Below are 18621 nucleotides of genomic sequence, written 5' to 3' on the forward strand. Positions count from 1 at the left end.
TTCAATGGTTAGCCAATCCAGGGGAGGTTCAAAAATGCTGATTAAAAAGCCCCCCCCCTTTTTTTTTCCTTGAGATTCGGGGCTGAACCTTCCTCCGATTCCTTGCACCTCCTCTGCCTCTGTCTTGCATCACCTGTTCTCCAACCCCCCTGGGAAAATGCCTTTTTTTCCCCTCCTCTTGCAAACTCCTCGTCTTCCCATTCTTACAAACTGCTTGGTCGAAGGCAGCCAGATGGGTATCTTGACACCTTCCGCGACTCCTGGTGCAGCTCAGAGGAGGGGATTTTGGGGGGGCTTGGCTACTACGAAGGACGTAAGAACCGAAGAACACCAGGTGGTGGTAAGTCCTCGAAAGCGGGTGGATCACAGCCCCTGTCCTTCCCTATCACCCCGCCGCTGTGAGTTGGCGATCTAAATGAGATGCTGGGTGCTGTTGACACAGAAGATGCCACCCACCCCACCCCCAGGGGCTTACCTCCCTTTCCAAGCTGTGCACAATTTCTGCAGGATGAGCCCAACCGAGGCAAAATTTAACCTGATGTTCAAATCTTAACCCTCCGCTCCCATCTCTTGCCTTCGTTCATGTGATGAGGTACACAAGGCAATTCCACCCACCTGCCATCCTCAGAAAGGTGGCACGGCATGAGCCTGCCAGCTCTTTTGAAAAGGGGCACCCCTGAAGCCCCCCCACCCCTCTGCGCCTGTAGTGGTGGTGGTGGTGCAGGAATTGTGAGTGTGAAACCTTGCAGGAATGCCAAAAGTTCTGGAAAGCCCAATTCTTGGTCTCGCTTGCAGGTGGCTCTCCGTATTCGCCCCGTCAACGAAACGGAGTTGGAGGAAGGCGCATCGGTCGTTGGCCACAGAGTGGGGGAGCAGGTGAGAGGGCGAGGGAGGGACGATAGGTATGGACTCTGGGTTCCATGTAAAATGTAAAAAGCTCGAGAAACTGGATCCAAAAATTATATATTTTATTTATATTCCGTGTTCATCTCATTCTGGAGAGCAACTTGGAGCTTGTTTAGGCACCAGAGTTCCAAATATATTTATCTAATCTAAAGCCATGGAGTTTCCTCCACCCACCCCCCCACCCCCCAAACTCTGCCACTTTAAGAAGTGCGGACTTCAACTCCCAGAATTCCGCAGGCAGCATCATGGCTGGGGAATTCTGGGAGTGGAAGCCCATAGCAATAGCAGTTAGACTTATCTACCGCTTCATAGGGCTTTCAGACCTCTCTAAGCGGTTTACAGAGTCGGCATATTGCCCCCAACAATCCGGGTCCTCATTTCACCCACCTCGGAAGGATGGAAGGCTGAGTCAACCCTGAGCTGGTGAGATTTGAACCGCCGAACTGCAGAACTAGCAGTCAGCTGAAGTAGCCTGCAGTGCTGCACCCTAACCACTGCGCCACCTCGGCTCTTAAAATCTCTTAATACCTCTTAAAATCTGGAAAATTTGGGAGTGGGGGGCGGAAACCAGTTCTGAAGAACGCTGTCTTTTCTTCTATGCCCAGCTCTTCTATAGCCCTTACAGCGTTTTTTTACCCTCCCTCCTTTTACCAAAAAATGAAAATAAATCAACACCAAAGGTCCAGTTCTTAGAGAGAAGGGGGGGGGGAGTGATGCTTGGCTGCAATTTGTTGCTTTATTTGGAAGTAAACTCTCCGATCCACGGGAAAATATTTACAAGCTGGAATAGCAGACGGTTATCCTCCTGCCAAACACATTCTCAAAAAGGGAGGTGGAGTGAATAAGAATAAGAATAAGCAGTATAGAGTCTGGCCTTCTATTTTCCCTACAACTGCAGCAATGTGGCTTCTTTCGCACAAGGTCCTCACCCCAAATGGCCAAACATGTTTAATTTAAACTCTTCATTCCGAGGGAGACGAAAACATCGAAGGAGTTGCAGCTCTAAACAGCCCGAATCAGTTCGTTGTTGCATGTAAAACCTGATGGCCACCAGACAGCCAAAGAAATTTACAAAACATGCAGTCATATATTAGCATCCTCGGAAAATCAAATAAAATCCAATCCAATCCAAAAAATTGGATTTTGCTATGAGCTATGACTATAATCAGGAGCTGGACTGTGGTGAGACAAGACATAATAATTCCAACTCTGTTAATTGGATAAACATCGTATTGTAATTTTCAGTAGGTTTATTGTCCAAATTTGGCATTTATGCCCCCATATGTTCAGCAGTAATTTTATTCTAGGTTTTTTTTTAAAGGGCAAATGATATATAATCTATATTGCAAGCCCTTTCCTTAATTGTATGCTTTTATCTGCAAAGCTGCCAAGGTTTTGTTGGGAAATTGCCTTGACGTAACTTCAGTTCTGGGACATGGTGGCTCAGTGGCTAAGATGCTGAGCTTGTCGATCAGAAAGGTCGGTAGTTCGGCGGTTCGAATCCCTAGGGCCGCATAACAGAGTGAGCTCCTGTGACTTGTCCCAGCTTCTGCCAACCGAGCAGATCGAAAGCACATAAAGAATGCAAGTAGAAAAATAGGAACTTTGGTGGGAAGGGAACAGCGTTCCGTGCGCCTTCGGCGTTGAGTCATGCCGGCCACATGACCACGGAGAAGTCTTTGGACAGCGCTGGCTCTTTGGCTTTGAAATGGAGATGAGCAGCGCCCCCTAGAGTTGGGAACAACTAGCACATATGTGCGAGGGGAACCTTTACCTAACTGTTCAGTGCCCCCATTGGGTGTGTTTCAATGGAGAAGAATAAAGCCAGGTTCTGCTTTCCCAGCTGGCTGGGGAATTCTGGGAGTTGAGGTCTACCCATCTTAAAGGTTGAAAAACACATCTCTAAATTCTCCATCCGGGCAAGTGTCATTACCAGTGGTTGAGTTTGGATGATCTCCTGGAACTCTTTCCAGTTCTTATGGAGTTTGGTGCTGGCATCCTGGCTCTCAACAACCAAATCTCCTTCTCTGAAATAGATGGTGGTCTTGATGGACCCAACAGAAGATCCGGAGGATATTTTGCGTGCCAACCGGTCGAGGGAGAAAACGTTCATTTTTGACATGGTTTTTGGCCCCCAAGCAACCCAGGTGAGGAAGTCCTTCTTGGCTGAGTAACTTGGAAGTTGCTAATCTAACCGGTTTCCTCCTCCTCCTCCTCCTCCTCCTCCTCCTCCCAAATCTTATTTCTTGCTAGCTTTAACTGCATTGCTTAGTCATTTTAGGAAGATGTCCTATCATCCAACCAACATGGATGTTGTCCTACTCTATCTTGAAGGCATCTCATGATTAGGTGAAACTCCTGCAGATAGTTCCTACACGAGCACCCAAGAGAGAATTCACATTTTGTTGGAGAGGTGTAAATCTCAAGATATTTTATCTGAACAGGAGGTGAAGTTGAAAAGATAGGGGAAGTTCACATTGGTTGAATCAGTGTCTCTCAACTTTGGCAACTTTCAAATGAGTAGATTGACTGGAGGAGAATCCTTGGATTTGAAGTCCAGGTGTAGCAACAGATTGAGGTTTGTAATCTACTTACGAAAGAGCAGGACTTGAGACCACGAAGGAAGAGAAACAGGTTTATTGGATGCATCGAGTTCAGCGTGCTCACACACCCAAATCTGAACTGCCTGGGCTCTGCCCAGGATCCTACTTTTATGCCGTGTTCCACACGGTGCATTCTCAAGGCGTTTCCATACACGAGACAAGCATGACATTTCAAAAAGCAGAAGTTTATTTGGAATGTTACAGCAAAGGACATAGGAAAAATATAAAAAAGAGAAGTTCCTATTTCGTCTTAAGCTGTCAGCAGCTTTTACCTCTGTTCTATCTCTCACCCACGTCTGGCTTCCTGTGCCCCCTCTTTACAGGGTCTTGCCACACAGTTCAGCCCTATTTGTAATACTTATGAGGAAGTTGGAGAGAAAAGTTCACTGCAGCTAAAAGTACACTTTGGGACTCCAGGGCGCTAGAATGAAAAGCCAAACTAAAATGAATTTATAAGGTCCATTCTATTAAGACCACCTAACCTGGCCAGCCACTGGTGGGTTGACCTGTGCAACCCCTCCTGCATCACAGGTATCTAAGAGTTGCCAAGGTTGAGTAACACAAGGCTTAAGGGATCACCGGCTATTGCATCAATTGTAGCTTGTACATTTGTGTCATCTTTTCAATGATGGTTCTTTTCCTCCAGAACACATCCAGAGTCGATCCCTTCTAAGCCCACAACCTCATTTGCACTTATCAGTACCTCTTGATCTGAAATGAATTAGATTATGAAATATTATATCGATGTCCTTGCATCTAACGTTAATGCATTTGTGGAGCGGTAGAGAGAGAAAATCTGGCTCTCATCCTGTTTAATTGTTGCTTGTATAAAGGGGTGAGAGACAGATCTACCTTGGTCTACATACCAAATGAAGGATCCATTGAGATCCCCATATCAAACTTACCTTATGTGCGGCCAGAACCTGAAAACAAGATTTAACACAACTCAGTCCTTAAACAAAAGGGTTCGGTTGAGATCTGCCTATGTGGGACTGATTGGGGTAGATTGCAGGGGTGACACCGAAATATAGTTTTATCATATTTTATATCTTATTGTATTGTATTCCAGTTTCATTTTAGGCTGTATTGTTGCAGAAAATGACAGGCTTTAGACTTCTTAGGATACAGGAAAAGTTTATTTGGCAGCCAGGTTCAGAAAGTTAGCGAAATGGCTAACATTGCAAATTCTGAACAACCTTCATCATCAAAGCACGCGTTCTTATACATTCTCAAAGGCCGCGTAACACGGAAACACTTAACTCATTTCTTAGTGGTTACTTTGAGGAGAAAGCCTTATAAGGAGATGGGGTCTTACTTCTCCTTTTGTTTATGGAGTACGTGTCATTAACGAACTTTAATTGAACCTTGGACTTTTGACATAGATTTTGACATCTTGTGGTTAGGCACTGGCTTCCTGTTTCTTTTGCAAGTTCCAACTCTTGTCTATGTGGCTTTTAATATAGAAGTAAAGGGGCTCTAAGAGGCTGTCCAGCCTGACCCAGTAAGTTTCACACTTCATGTCCAAATCTCACTTTACGTCTTCTTAGTAGTATATTCCAATTCCATTTTAAATCGTATTTTATTTTAAATTGTGTTTTGTCAAATTCCATTTTAAATTGCTTTTGTTAAATTTGAGTAATAACGTGCTTCTGGGACTTTGCACTTTTGATATGGCCCAAGGGCTAATCGATAAAGACTCAGTGTCAATGTTAAAGAAGAGGCTTCCGATTCTCCCACCACCCTTTTAATCTTCCTGGTGTAAGCTTGCTCTCCCTTTCTTCTTGTATTCATCCTGTGCCTCTGCTCTAAGTCTCTCGGGATGAAATTATTGCCACGGTGAAGTTTAAAAGTTGGAAGTTCTCCTGAGAGATGAAGTCATGTTTACTGGAGAACGCTAGGTTGCTCTTGAAAAATTTCCAGCATGAGTTCATCTTCGGAGCTCTGGAAGCTGATTCTGCTGGGGCCAATTCAACAAGTTCGTGTCTCCTTTGGAGTTTCCATGGAAGAAAGAAAATTATTTTAAAAAGCCCCACCGTCATCATTTGGTTATTCAAACAAAGTAGAAGGTATTAACAATTAAAAATAGAAAAGAAAAGTATCCCCCACTTCAAATAAGATGATGCAAAAACAACCTCTTACTTATCAGCCTTTCTTTAATGGGATGGTTCGGAGTTATACTTTTGAGAATTGCTAGGCATATTATCTGCTCGGATAAAGGTGTAAAATATATATATTGGGAGGGAGGGAAGGAAGGAAAAGGAGGGGGAATAAATGAGTGTGGGAAGGAGTGGGAGGGAGAGGAAGGAAGGAAGAGGAGGGAAGAAATAGGGGGAAGATAGGGGGAGGGAGAGGAAGGGAAGAAGGAAGAGTGGGGGAAGAAAGGAATGGGAGGGAGAGGAAGAAAGGGAGGTGTGGGAAAGAAGGAAGAAGGGGAAGAAATAGGGGAAAGATATGAGGAGGGAGAGAAGGGAAGAAGGAAGAGTGGGGGAAGAAAGGAATGGGAGGGAGAGGAAGAAAGGGAGGTGTGGGAAGGAAGAGGGGGAAGAAATAGGGGAAAGATATGAGGAGGAGGGAGAGGAAGGGAAGAAGGAAGGAAGGGAGAGTGGGGGAAGAAAGGAATGGGAGGGAGAGGAAGAAAGGGAGGTGTGGGAAGGAAGAGGGGGAAGAAATAAGGGAAAGATATGAGGAGGGAGAGAAGGGAAGAAGGAAGGAAGAGTGGGGGAAGAAAGGAATGGGAGGGAGAGGAAGGAAGGGAGGTGGGGGGAAGAAGGAAGAGGGGGAGAAATAGGGGAAAGATATGAGGGGGAGGGAGAGGAAGGGAAGAAGGAAGGAAGGGAGAGTGGGGGAAGAAAGGAATGGGAAGGAGAGGAAGGAAGGGAGGTGGGGGAAGGAAGGAAGAGGAGGGAAGAAATATGGGAATCATATGAGGGGGAGGGAGAGGAAGGGAAGAAGGAAGGAAGGGAGAGTGGGGGAAGAAAGGAATGGGAGGGAGAGGAAGGGAGGGAGGTGGGGGAAGGAAGGAAAAGAGGGGGGGAAATAGGGGAAAGATAGAAGGGAGAGAAGGGAAGAAGGAAGGAAGATGGGGGAAGAAAGGAATGGGAGGGAGAGGAAGAAAGGGAGGTGTGGGAAGGAAGAGGGGGAAGAAATAGGGGAAAGATATGAGGGGGAGGGAGAGGAAGGGAAGAAGGAAGGAAGGAAGAGTGGGGGAAGAAGGGAATGGGAAGGAGAGGAAGGAAGGGAGGTGGGGGAAGGAAGGAAGAGGGGGAGAAATGGAAAGATATGAGGAGGAAGAGAAGGGAAGAAGGAAGGAGGGAAGAAAGGAATGGGAGGAGGAAGGGAGGTGGGGGGAAGGAAGGAAGAGGGGGAAGAAATGAGTGGGGGGAAAGGAAAGCAAGGAGGAAGGAAGGAAGGAGGAAGAAGTGGAGAGTTTCCATTTGCCTTTCTCATGATTAAAAGACTGCCTTTTTCTGCTTCGTTGATGTTGGAGTTTCGTTAAGAGTCTTTTGCAGTACAAAATCTTTTCACACTCCCGAAGGGCGTGAAGGAGGGCTCCAGAGGTGCTAAGGAAATGTGCTAAGAAACAGAAGTCACTCTGTGGCTTCTCGTACCCGGAGAGGCAAAAAAAAAAACTCTCCTGAGCCATGGAAGTGTCAAAATATTTGATCATGGAAAAGTCCGACCAAGAGGCAAGGAATCTTGGGCAGCTAAGACAAAAGCGGTGTTCATACCACGACATGCTCCGGGCTGCATAGCAAGACCACGTCATGGGTGGCTTCATGCTGCAGGAACATGGGTGGAAGCTACAGCTGTCAAGCAGATCTCCAGTCACTTCGGCATCAAAACATACCAACTCTTTAAAAAAACAATCCTGCAGTTGAGCTGGAATGAAAGTTCCTTTATCCTTACCCAGAATGGCTGAGGATCAGGAGGTTGGTTCACTCCGGTTCATCCTGGTTTGGCCAAACTGGTCGTGGTTTGCCAGCCTGGGTCGCCAGAACCGGTTCTCCAGTCGGCACAGCATGGTTTCACACACACACACCCATTTTTTTAATGTTCTGCACATGTGCAGACCTATTTATACCGTAACTGCGCACGCGCCTGGAGCAAAATTCTTGTTTCAAAGGTTTTATTTCTTTTAAAACACAAATATTTCATCATTCGTCAATCATTAAAACATCGAAGTACAATTTTTTTTGTATGCCCCTCCCTCCCTCCACCCCCCCCTGCCCCCTCCTCCTCCCCCCCCTGACTTCCCAGAACCCGTACACGGTATGGATTTCTAACAAACACAGTCTAAAATCTATTGAGAAAAAAGAAATAAAGAAATTAATGACATTCTACATTGACCTTAGCTTCTTCTTACTGAACTAACTTTTAACAGTTTAAATCATTTCTGATCTTAAGCATAGGCTAACTGGAATTTCTTGGTCCCGTATTTATTTTGTATATAGTCAATCCATTTTTTCCAGCCTCGTTTATATCTCTCACTTGAGTGATCTTTAAGATATGCGGATATTTTAGCCATCTCGGCTAAGTTTGTGACTTTCAATGTCCATTCTTGAGTTGTAGGCAAGTCTTCCTTCTTCCAGTATTGCGCCACCAACAGTCTTGCTGCAGTTATTAGGTGCAGAATCAAGTTAGTCTCTACCACTGTAAAGTCAGTACATATACCTAGTAAGAATAACTGAGGAGTAAACTTTGTCCTTCTTTTAAAGATATTTTGCATAACCCACCATATTTTTATCCAGAATGCCTTAACCTTTTGGCAGGTCCATTTTCTATGTTTGTTTACATGTTTTCCCCTTCCATCTCATGCCGAAAAGAGCATTTCCCGTGTCTGCTTTGCTTCCTGTCAAATTCCACAGATGGAATGTTGCAGGAACTCCGGCCCATTTGAGAAGCTACATGAGACGCACCCTCCAGAAAGCATTCCCGATTATCCTGATTTACCATGTTTTTTTCGGAGTATAAGACGCACCAAGGTTTTGAAGAGGCAAATTAGATTAGATCTTGGATTGTAGGCAAGTCTTCCTTCTTCCAGTATTGCGCCACCAACAGTCTTGCTGCCGTTATTAGGTGCAAAATCAAATTAGACTGGAGCAAAATTCTGTGTGCACTGAACTCTCAGTAACGCCGACAGCAACCGATCCCTGCTGAGGATGATGGGCTTGTCCCTTAATGTAACTGCTTTGCAGCCAATCACAAGTTACGGCCGTCATGGCCAAGTTCAATTACGGTCCTAACTTGAGGACAACACGAATAAGAAGTGCTCAGTGCTATGTGGCTTTGAACTCAAACCGTAGCAGAATAAAGTCACCCTGGTGCTGTAGACCTGTAGCTGGCCTTGAGATGTTTAAAGGTGGATGAATGGAAGTGGAGTTCAAAGCCCCCAACCCCTGATTGTCTCCTCTGATTCTTGCTAGGAGGAAGTGTATTTGTCGACTACGAAAAGCCTCATAGAAGGGGTCATCTCCGGATACAACGCTACGATTTTTGCCTATGGACCCACCGGTAAATAGCACGGTCTTTTTGTTAAGGTTGGTGGAATGAGAGAAAGAGAGATGGAATGAGATTCTCCCTTTTATGCATTCCACCCCAAACTTACCAGGGAACTGGAACTGAGGATATCCATTTATCTTCCTTCCTTCCTTCCTTCCTTCTCCTCTTTCCTTCCTTCCATTGTTTCTTTCTCTATTTATCTATCATCTCTCTCTCTCATGTATCATCTACATACCTACTATCTTCCTTCCTTCTCTTCTTTCCTTCCTTCTTTTGTTTCTTTACTTATCCATCCATCTATTATCACCTCTCTCTCATCTCTCATCTACATACCTACTATCATCCTCCTTCCTTCCTTCTCCTCTTTCCTTCCTTTCCTTCCTTCCATTATTTCTTTCTCTATCTATCTATCTATCTATCTATCTATCTATCTATCTATCTATCTATCTCTCTATCTATCTATCTATCTATCTATCATCTCTCTCTCATTTATCATTTACATACCTACTATCATCTTCCTTCTCTTCTTTCCTTCTTTCCTTCCTTCCTTTGTTTCTTTATTTATCCATGCATTATCATCTCTCTCTCATGTATCATCTACATACCTACTATCATCTTCCTTCCTTTTCTTCTTTCCTTTGTTTCTTTCTCTATCCCTCTATCATCTCTCTCTCTCTCATGTATCATCTATATACCTACTATCATCCTCCTTCCTTCCTTCCTTCCTTCCTTCCTTCCTTCCTTCTCCTCTTTCCTTCCTTTCCTTCCTTCCATTGTTTCTTTCTCTATTTATCTATCTATCATCTCTCTCTCATTTATCATTTACATACCTACTATCATCTTCCTTCTCTTCTCTTCTTTCCTTCTTTCCTTCCTTCCTTTGTTTATTTATCCATCCATTATCATCTCTCTCTCATGTATCATCTACATACCTACTATTATCTTCCTTCCTTTTCTTCTTTCCTTTCTTTCTTTATTTATCCATCCATCTATTATCATCTCTCGCTCATGTATCATCCACATACCTACTATCTTCTTCCTTCCTTCCTTCCTTCTCTTCTTTCCTTCTTTCCTTTCTTTATTTCTCTATTTATCCCTCTATCTATCATCTCTCTCTCTCTCATCTCTTATCTACATACCTATTATCATCCTCCTTCCTTCCTTCCTTCCTTCCTTCCTTCCTTCCTCCTCTCTCCTTCTTTCCTTCCTTCCTTCTTTCTTCCCTTCTCTCAGGAGCTGGAAAAACCCACACTATGCTGGGGACGGATTCAGAACCTGGAATATACATCCGTACCCTCCACGATCTCTTTCAAGCCATTGAGGCCACAGGAGATGGCCAGGACTATTTGGTTTGCATGTCCTACCTGGAGGTGAGGTCACCACATTTAGAGGATTGCAGGTTGAAGCGAGAAGCAGAGACATAGCTTGGAGCATCCAACGGGGTTGGTAGGAAGGAAATCAAACCAGGCATCCCAAAATCTTTCCACCACCCCCTCTCCACAAAAGGGAAACATCTGTCCCTCTAAGAAAGAAGCCCCATCCTTCAGTCCTTTACTCCAGTGTTTCTCAACCTTGTCAACTTGAAGTCCTGTGGACTTCAACTCCCAGAATCCCCCAGCCAGCATAGGACTTCAAGTTGACAAGGTTGAGAAACACTGTTCTACTCACTTTGCAAGAGAATGACCCAGTTGGATCTTGGGGGGATGGGTGGGGGGAGGATGGAATCTGGAAGCAACTGATGGGAAAGATCTAACACAAGAAGACTCCAAGGCTTGAGATTCCTCAAAGTTCCATTTTATTAGAGATGTCATCTTGGCACATCTGGGAAAACCCAAATCTGAAAGTTTCTTCATGTAGAAGAGTGAATGCCAAAGACTTAGTGAGCACTTTTGGACAAGATGGGCAAAGAGGCAGCTTAGCATCCTCATTTCTCCCCTTTTCCTTTCAGGTTTATAATGAAATGATCCGTGATCTCCTGAATCCATCCACGGGCTACCTTGAGCTGAGAGAAGATTCCAAAGGGTGCATCCAGATTGCAGGAATAACGGAAGTCTCCACGACAAATGCCCAGGACGTAAGTATCGCCAACTTCTCGGTGGGAAGGGATGGAGGCAGTACGCAGGCCTGTTGCAAGAAAGGTCTCCATCCAGCTGATCCACAGAGTCCAAGGAAGAGTTGGAAGCCAGATGTTGAAAGAAGTCCCCACCCTTCAGGGTCAAAGGGAGCTCTAATTAAAACCTGCAATAAACATTCAAGGATCTATGGAGGTTCTCATTCCTCTAGGTCATGGTTGTCCCAAAGGTGCTTTTTTCAGGAGGCAAATGGACTTCCTGGTTTTTCTTTGAAGAAGTTTCTTCCAAACTTTTTGAACTTCAAGGTCTATGGAGGTTCTCAGTCATCCAGGTTGTGGTCCCAAAGTTCTTTTTCAGAAGGCAACTAGACTTGTTTTTTTCTTTTGAAGACATTTTGGTTCTCATCTAAGAAGCTTCTTCAGAACTTCTTCTTCAAGGTCTATGGAGGTTCTCAATCATCCAGGTAATGGTTGACCCAAAGGTTCTTTTTCAGAAGGCAACTGGACTTCCTTGTTTTTTTCTTTTGAAGACATTTTGGTTCTCATCCAAGAAGTTTCTTCAGAGCTTCTTCTTCAAGGTCTATGGAGGTTCTCAATCATCCAGGTCATGGTTGCCCCAAAGGTTCTTTTTCAGAAGGCAACTAGACTTCCTTGTTTTTTTCTTTTGAAGACATTTTGGTTCTCATCCAAGAAGTTTCTTCACAACTTCTTCTTCAAGGTCTATGGAGATTCTCAATCATCCAGGTCATGGTTGCCCCAAAGGTTCTTTTTCAGAAGGCAACTAGACTTCCTTGTTTTTTCCTTCTGAAGGCATTTTGCTTCTCATCCAAGAAGTTTCTTCAGCTCTTCAAGGAAAGAAAAAAACAGAAAGTCCAGTTGCCTCTTAAAAAAGCACCTTTGAGACAACCATCATCTGGATGACTGAGAATCTCCATAGACATTCAGAAGAGAGCCGAAGAAGCTTCTTGGATGAGAAGTGAAACGTTTTCAAAGAAAAACCAGAAAATCTAGGTGCCTCTTGAAAAATGAAGCATTTTGGGGACATTCCAGGATATGGTTTTTTTCTAAGTTCTGAGGAATCAGAGTTCAGGATCAGCTTAACTGGGTGTCCTAGGAATGCCAGTGAGTTCAATCCCGCCCTGCCCTTGTAGACGTCCAGATGTGTGTTTGTGTTTGAAAGATTATGCAGTTGTTGACCAAGGGCAACAAGGAACGTACTCAGGAGCCCACAGCTGCCAACAAGACCTCATCACGGTCCCATGCTGTCCTCCAAGTGTCGGTGAAGCAGACCAACCGAGTGAACGGGGTCGGCGAGGAAGTGCGTGTCGGGAGGCTCTTCATGGTTGACCTGGCTGGATCAGAAAGGGCTGCTCAGGTGAGGTCAACCGTGCTTCAATTCTCTACCCAATGATGCTATCTAGCACTGGTAGCATAGTCTAGTTTGGTCATCAAAGACCCCCACAGTCCTCCTCTTCCTCCTCCACTCTGCAAACCCCTCCCTTCTGGCACTGATGATGGGTTCCACCACAAAACCGCGCCCGACTAAACCGCGCCCGACTAAACTGCGCCCGACTAAACCGCGTTGCTGACGTCATCAACAGGGCGACAACAGCGCGGAGACAGAAGCACGCTGTAAACCCTAAACCTAAAATTAACCCCTAAACCTAACCCCCCTAAAGCTAACCCTAAACCTAACCCTTAACCTAACCCTAACCCTAAACCTAAAGCTAACCCTAAACCTAACCCTAAACCTAATCCTAACCCTTAACCTAACCCTAAAGCTAACCCTAAACCTAATCCTAACCCTTAACCTAACCCTAACCCTAACCCTAACCCTAACCCTAAACCTAAACCTAATCCTAACCCTTAACCTAACCCTAACCCTTAATCTAACCCTAAAGCTAACCCTAAAGCTAACCCTAAACCTAATCCTAACCCTTAACCTAACCCTAACCCTAACCCTAACCCTAAACCTAATCCTAACCCTTAACCTAACCCTAACCCTTAATCTAACCCTAAAGCTAACCCTAAAGCTAACCCTAAACCTAACCCTTACCTTAAGTTGAATCGGCTTGCTTTCAAAGCGCTATTTAAAGCGCCCTTCTTTCTCCGTGCTGGCTGTTGTCGCCCTGCTGATGACATCAGCGACGCGGTTTAATCGGGCGTGGTTTAGTCGAGCGCGGTTTTGACGGGTCACGCTGATGATGTTTAGTTTGGTCATGAAACATCTGCAAGAAAACCACCAAGCTCAGAGAACACCAAGGACCCATAGTCTTTTTTCTTCTCTCTTCCTCCTCTACTCCGCAAACCCCTCTCCCTTCTAGCACTGATGATGTCATCTGGTTGGGTCATGAAAAGTCTGCAAGAAAACCACCAAATCGGAGAGCACTAAAGACCTCCCAGTTCAACCCTCAGCTACAAAGATTCTCTGCTCTTAGTTTCCACCTCTTAGTGGCCATTGCTTAAAACAGACCTCTCCAAATTTGCAAGTGTTCTCTTGAGCTTGGTGGTGTTCTTGCAGATGTTTTGATCCCAAGCTTGGTAATTCAGGAATAAGGGATCTGTTTGCATGTTGAAGAATCAACCGTTCGGTCAATAGGGATCTACTTAGAACAGGGTTTCCTACTTCTAGTTAAAATTCGCCGTGCTAACTCATTCTTGTGTGTTTATTTTTCCTTTCCAGATGCTAACGTCTTCTTTCCTTCTCCACAGACACAGAATCAGGGCAAGAGGAGGAAGGAAGGGGCCCACATCAACCGGTCCCTCCTTGCTCTGGGGAACTGCATCAACGCGCTGAGCGAAAAGGGGGGGCAGCCGAACTCAATACATCAATTTCCGAGACAGCAAACTGACCCGTTTATTGAAGGTAACAAATTATATGTGAAGGATTACCTCTATTCACGGGTGGATCGGACTGCCAGAATACCCCCAATCAGCTGTTCCATGTGTTCTACACTTAGGCAAGAAAAAACAAAAATGCACAGGTATAGTATAGAGGAGAGGAGGAAGAAAGTAGAGAAGGGACGGAGGGAGAAAAAGAAAGGAAAATTAGGGTGGTGATGATACAAAATAGGCGTATGGGATGGTGAGCAAAGCAACCCAAAATATTTTATATTTATATTTTAACTTTTTATATGGAAAAATAAATGGGTAAAGGTGACAAATAAGAATAACAACTATGTCAATGTATACCTGTAATTGTATGTAAGAGGCCAAAAAAATATGGACATTGAAAGTCACAAATTTAGCCGAGATGGCTAAAAATATCTGCATATCTTAAGGACCACTCAAACAAGAGATATAAACGAGACTGGAAAAAATGGATCGATTATGTACAAAATAAATATGGGACTAAGAAATACCAGATAGCTTATGATTAAGATCAGGAATGATATAAATTGTTTAAAGTTAGCCTAGCAAGGAGGAGCTAAGTTCAATGTAAAGATATTATCAATTTTCTATTCTTTTTTCCAATATATTTTAGACTGTTTTTCTTAAAGATTTATACCGTGTATGGGTTCTGGGAAGTCAGGGGAGGGAAGGCTGGGGGGGGGGGGTTTGGGGGGGAGGGGGGGGAGGGAGGGATGTATATTAGGTTTGACGAGGGGTGTTAGATTTTAATGTAATTTGATTGCACATGTATACTATCTTCTCTTATTTTTTCTTTAAAACTAAGATATGTTAAGTATATTGATATGGAAGCATAAATACCATCAACATAGAATGGAGTTTGCTCAGAAGCAGAAATACACCAATGAGAGGAAGAGTGGGAAACAGAGGAGAGAAGAAAGATGGGAAGAGAGGGATAGGAGAGAGGGTAAGGGGGGAAGATGAGGAGGATAAGGAGGAGTGGAATGAAGAGAGAGGAGAAGGAGAAAGGAAGGGGAAGTAGAGTAGAAAAGGGTGATGGAGGGAAGAAAGGAGGTAGGGGAGAGGTAGAAGAAAGAGGTGTATGGAGAGCAGAAGAGCTAATAATGGGTTTTTATCTTTCTGGGCGTTGATGACAAGAGGAACTGATGTAATTACTACTTAATACAATAGGATATCGGCTATGTAATAGTATACATGTGATTGTATGTTATGAAAATGGAAAATAAAAAAAGTATTTTTCAGGAAGAGGCCAAAAAATAAAAAAAATGTTTTAAAATAAAGAATCTTCTCTCTTTAGGATTCCTTAGGTGGCAACAGCAAGACAGTAATGATTGCTCACATCAGCCCAGCCAGCAGCTGCTTCGAAGAATCTCGGACAACGTTGATGTACGCCTATCGAGCCAAGAACATCAAAACGAGGGTCAGAGAGAGAGAGGTTCAACCACCTAAATGGTGGTGGCCAGTGCAGAAATTCAATTCATAAATGAAAAACGAAATGAATAAACAATGGGCACCAGAGCTGGCAGCTGACATTCCAAAATTAGCCATCTTTCACAGAATAGCAGAGTTGGAAGGGACCTTGGAGGTCTTCTAGTCCAACCCCCTGCTCAGGCCAGGAAACCCTCTACTATTTTAGACAAATGGCTGTCCAATCTAATAGCAATAACTGAGAATGATGACATTGTTCTGATTGAGGCTTCCCAAGAGCACGAAGAAAACTCCTGGTCCCCTTTTATTAATTTGCTGTGAATTCTGCTCATTCACATCCAGCAAAGTCTTTCGAGGGAGGATTTACAGTCACAGACCTTATCTGGCTGTGAGGCAGACGAACAGCTGGAGCCTGTTCCCAGTGTGCGCAGGGGCAGAATGGCCAGATGAAGGGAACAGCTAAAGAACAGGGGTTGACTTGGGAGTGAGGTCACAGGTGGACGGTGAATGGCCCCTCCCGTAGGGAATAAAAGAGGAGCGACAGGGGAGTGGAGTTTGCAGGAGACAATTAGTTCATTCCTGCATTCTTATCAAACATTGCGGCATCTGAAAGATATCGGCCTGGCACTTCTCCAAGCCTGATAAAGGTCAGTAATTGTGAACTATCTTGGAAGACTGCAGGAGAGGAAAGACTTTGATGGAGAAGAATTCACTGTCAATTGAATAAAAGGGGTTTATCAGGACGAGAACTCGGCTTCGTGCTGCTGGGGAAGCTTAGTTTCTTGTTCTTCTACTGCATATCAATTGGTATTCTTGGGATTCCCTGACCAGATGCTTCTGCCTCAACAGGTCAAGCGTAATCTTCTCAACGTCTCTTACCACATTGCTCAGTACACCAGCATCATTTCAAACCTCCGGCGCGAGATCGAATGCTTGAAGGCCAAGGTTGAAAACCAGGAGAAACATCTCCTGAGCTCTGGGGCCAAAGATGGACAAGCTCAAGGTGAGATTTTGGCCTCTTCTGGGGCACTAAATCATCATGTGGTTTTCTTAAAAGAGTTTCTACATTCCTGATATATCAATCAGAAGGATGTTGCTAGGGAAGACATGGAAAAGAGCTGGAAGGAAGATCAAAGGAAATCAAAGATCAAAGAGCCGAGGTGGCGCAGTGGTTAAATGCAGCACTGCAGGCTACTTCAGCTGACTGCTAGTTCTGCAGTTCGGCTGTTCAAATCTCACCGGCTCAAAGGTTGACTCAGCCTTCCATCCTTCCGAGGTGGGTAAAATGAGGACCCGGATTGTTGTTGGGGGCGATATGCTGACTCTGTAAACCGCTTAGAGAGGGCTGAAAGCCCTATGAAGCGGTATATAAGTCTAACTGCTATTGCTATTGCCATTGCTATTGCTAACTCATCTTTGCAAAATTACAACTTCTTTGGAAAAAAAAATGCTTAATGTGCATGGTATTGTTATGGTTAGTGCAAAGTTGTGTCCGACCCATCACGACCCCTCCAGGCCTTCCTCTCCTCTACCATCCTCTGGAGTCCATTTAAGCTCATGCCTGCTGCTTCAGTGACTCCATCCAGCCACCTCCTTCTCTGTCGCCCCCTTCTTCTGCCTTCAATCTTTTTCCAGTGAGTCCCTCCTTCTCATTAGGTGGCCAAAGTATTTCAGTTTCACCTTCAGGACCTGGCCTTCTAAAGAGCAGTCAGGGTTGATCTCCTCTTGGATTGAACAATGTTTTCTAATCTTGGTAGTTTTAAGATAGGCGAAATTCAACACCCAGAATTCTGGCTGGCTGGGGAATTCTGGGAATTGAAGTACACCCATTTTAAAGTTGCCCAGATTGAGAAACACTGTTCTAGAAGCAAAAAAATAAAGTTCAAAAGAAAATTGTGAAGCTGCGGTGTAGAAAGGTCTCACTTCTTCTCATCCTTAGGAGAGATTCCTCTGGACTTGGAGGAGGATGGCCATCGGTTGCAAAAATTACGGAAACAACTGGTAGGGGCCTTCAAGGAGCAGATGGATATGCGACGCAGCTTAATGGAGCTGGAAAATACCAACATGGAACTCCACGTGGATACCTCCAGGCACCTACTCATGATTGCAGAGTGAGCCAAAGGATGGGGGGGGAGGGGGGGAGGTTGCAACTCATCTTTACTTTGTTAAGAGACAGCAGAATTAGAACGAGAGTGGAAATACCGATCGAAGCAGATTTCACCTGGGGTTCCCAGTTCACGGGATACACCTGAGCAGAAAAATTCAGACAAGCAGTAGGGAATTGGAGATCGAAGCAATGGTACTTTAGGCCTATCCCGGTTGAACAAAGACCTCGTAGGAAAAATCAGCAATGATTGCAAAGTTTCCTTTCAGAAAACTGGTCACTCAGAACTGGAGAATAGACACGTATTGCAAATATGGGCATTGAAGTAAACTCAAGGGTACCCAAATGGAGGACTGGTGTAGACCTCCAAGTCCAGAGTCCTAAGTGGGGTTCTCCCACCCACCCCCAATGGTATTTTCCCATTTATTTTACCAGGAAACGTGGATAAGGCAGGCGGGAAATGTCAGTGCCCTCCTAAGCATTCCGACACGCTCCGAATCCATTGGCGACATCCATTTTGCTGGACAAGCTCATGGAGTCCTAACCCTAAGTGTGTTTACCCCCCAATTACTTCCTCCCTCCCTCCTTTTTTTCCTTCCAGGTGGGAACGAGAGAGATTTCGTCAAGGTGCCAATACACACAATCTAAGTGAAAAGGATGACGAGGAGGCTGACCAGGAAGATTTCCTGGAACCTGTTGAGATCACCATTGCCAAGGAAGAGATCAACACACTGGTGATGGAGCAGCAGAAAACGGCTGCTTTAAAGGTAACAGTTGGAAGGAATTTTCTCAGCGGGGTCAGAATTGTTCTGCTAAGTGCAGTCAGTGTGTTTCCCCGTGGACAACGATAACACCTTAAACCAGTGTTTCTCAACCTTGGCAACTTGAAGATGTCCGGACTTCAACTCCCAGAATTCCCCAGCCAGCATTTGCTGGCTGGGGAATTCTGGGAGTTGAAGTCTGGACATCTTCAAGTTGCCAAGGTTGAGAAACACTGCCTTAAACCATAAAATATGGGGAGAATTTTTCATCATATGGGGGAAAAAATGCAGTATTTATTTATTGACATATCTAATAAGGATGTTATGATTTAAGGAATAAATGTCTGTTGACTTTCAAAATGGGTTAGTTGGGGTTTG

The 18621-nt window shown here is 44.5% G+C and overlaps 1 protein-coding gene across 1 annotated transcript; it reads left to right on the plus strand.

The window, feature by feature from the left end:
* Window positions 1–642: 642 nt before the first annotated feature.
* Window positions 643–18333, plus strand: LOC148042657 (kinesin-like protein KIF19). Its single transcript, XM_087729235.1, is given in 12 exon segments — window positions 643–876; window positions 2943–3053; window positions 8933–9020; window positions 10242–10378; window positions 10957–11082; window positions 12260–12454; window positions 13792–13890; window positions 13892–13945; window positions 15248–15370; window positions 16228–16381; window positions 17318–17489; window positions 18084–18333. Coding segments are annotated over 12 exon segments (1743 nt in total).
* The last annotated feature ends 288 nt before the right edge of the window (window positions 18334–18621 follow it).

The sequence above is a fragment of the Thamnophis sirtalis genome, unplaced genomic scaffold (assembly GCF_051295495.1).
Source record: "Thamnophis sirtalis isolate CommonGarterSnake01/CBP01778 unplaced genomic scaffold, rThaSir2_p1.2 scaffold_14, whole genome shotgun sequence".
NCBI lineage: Eukaryota > Metazoa > Chordata > Lepidosauria > Squamata > Natricidae > Thamnophis > Thamnophis sirtalis.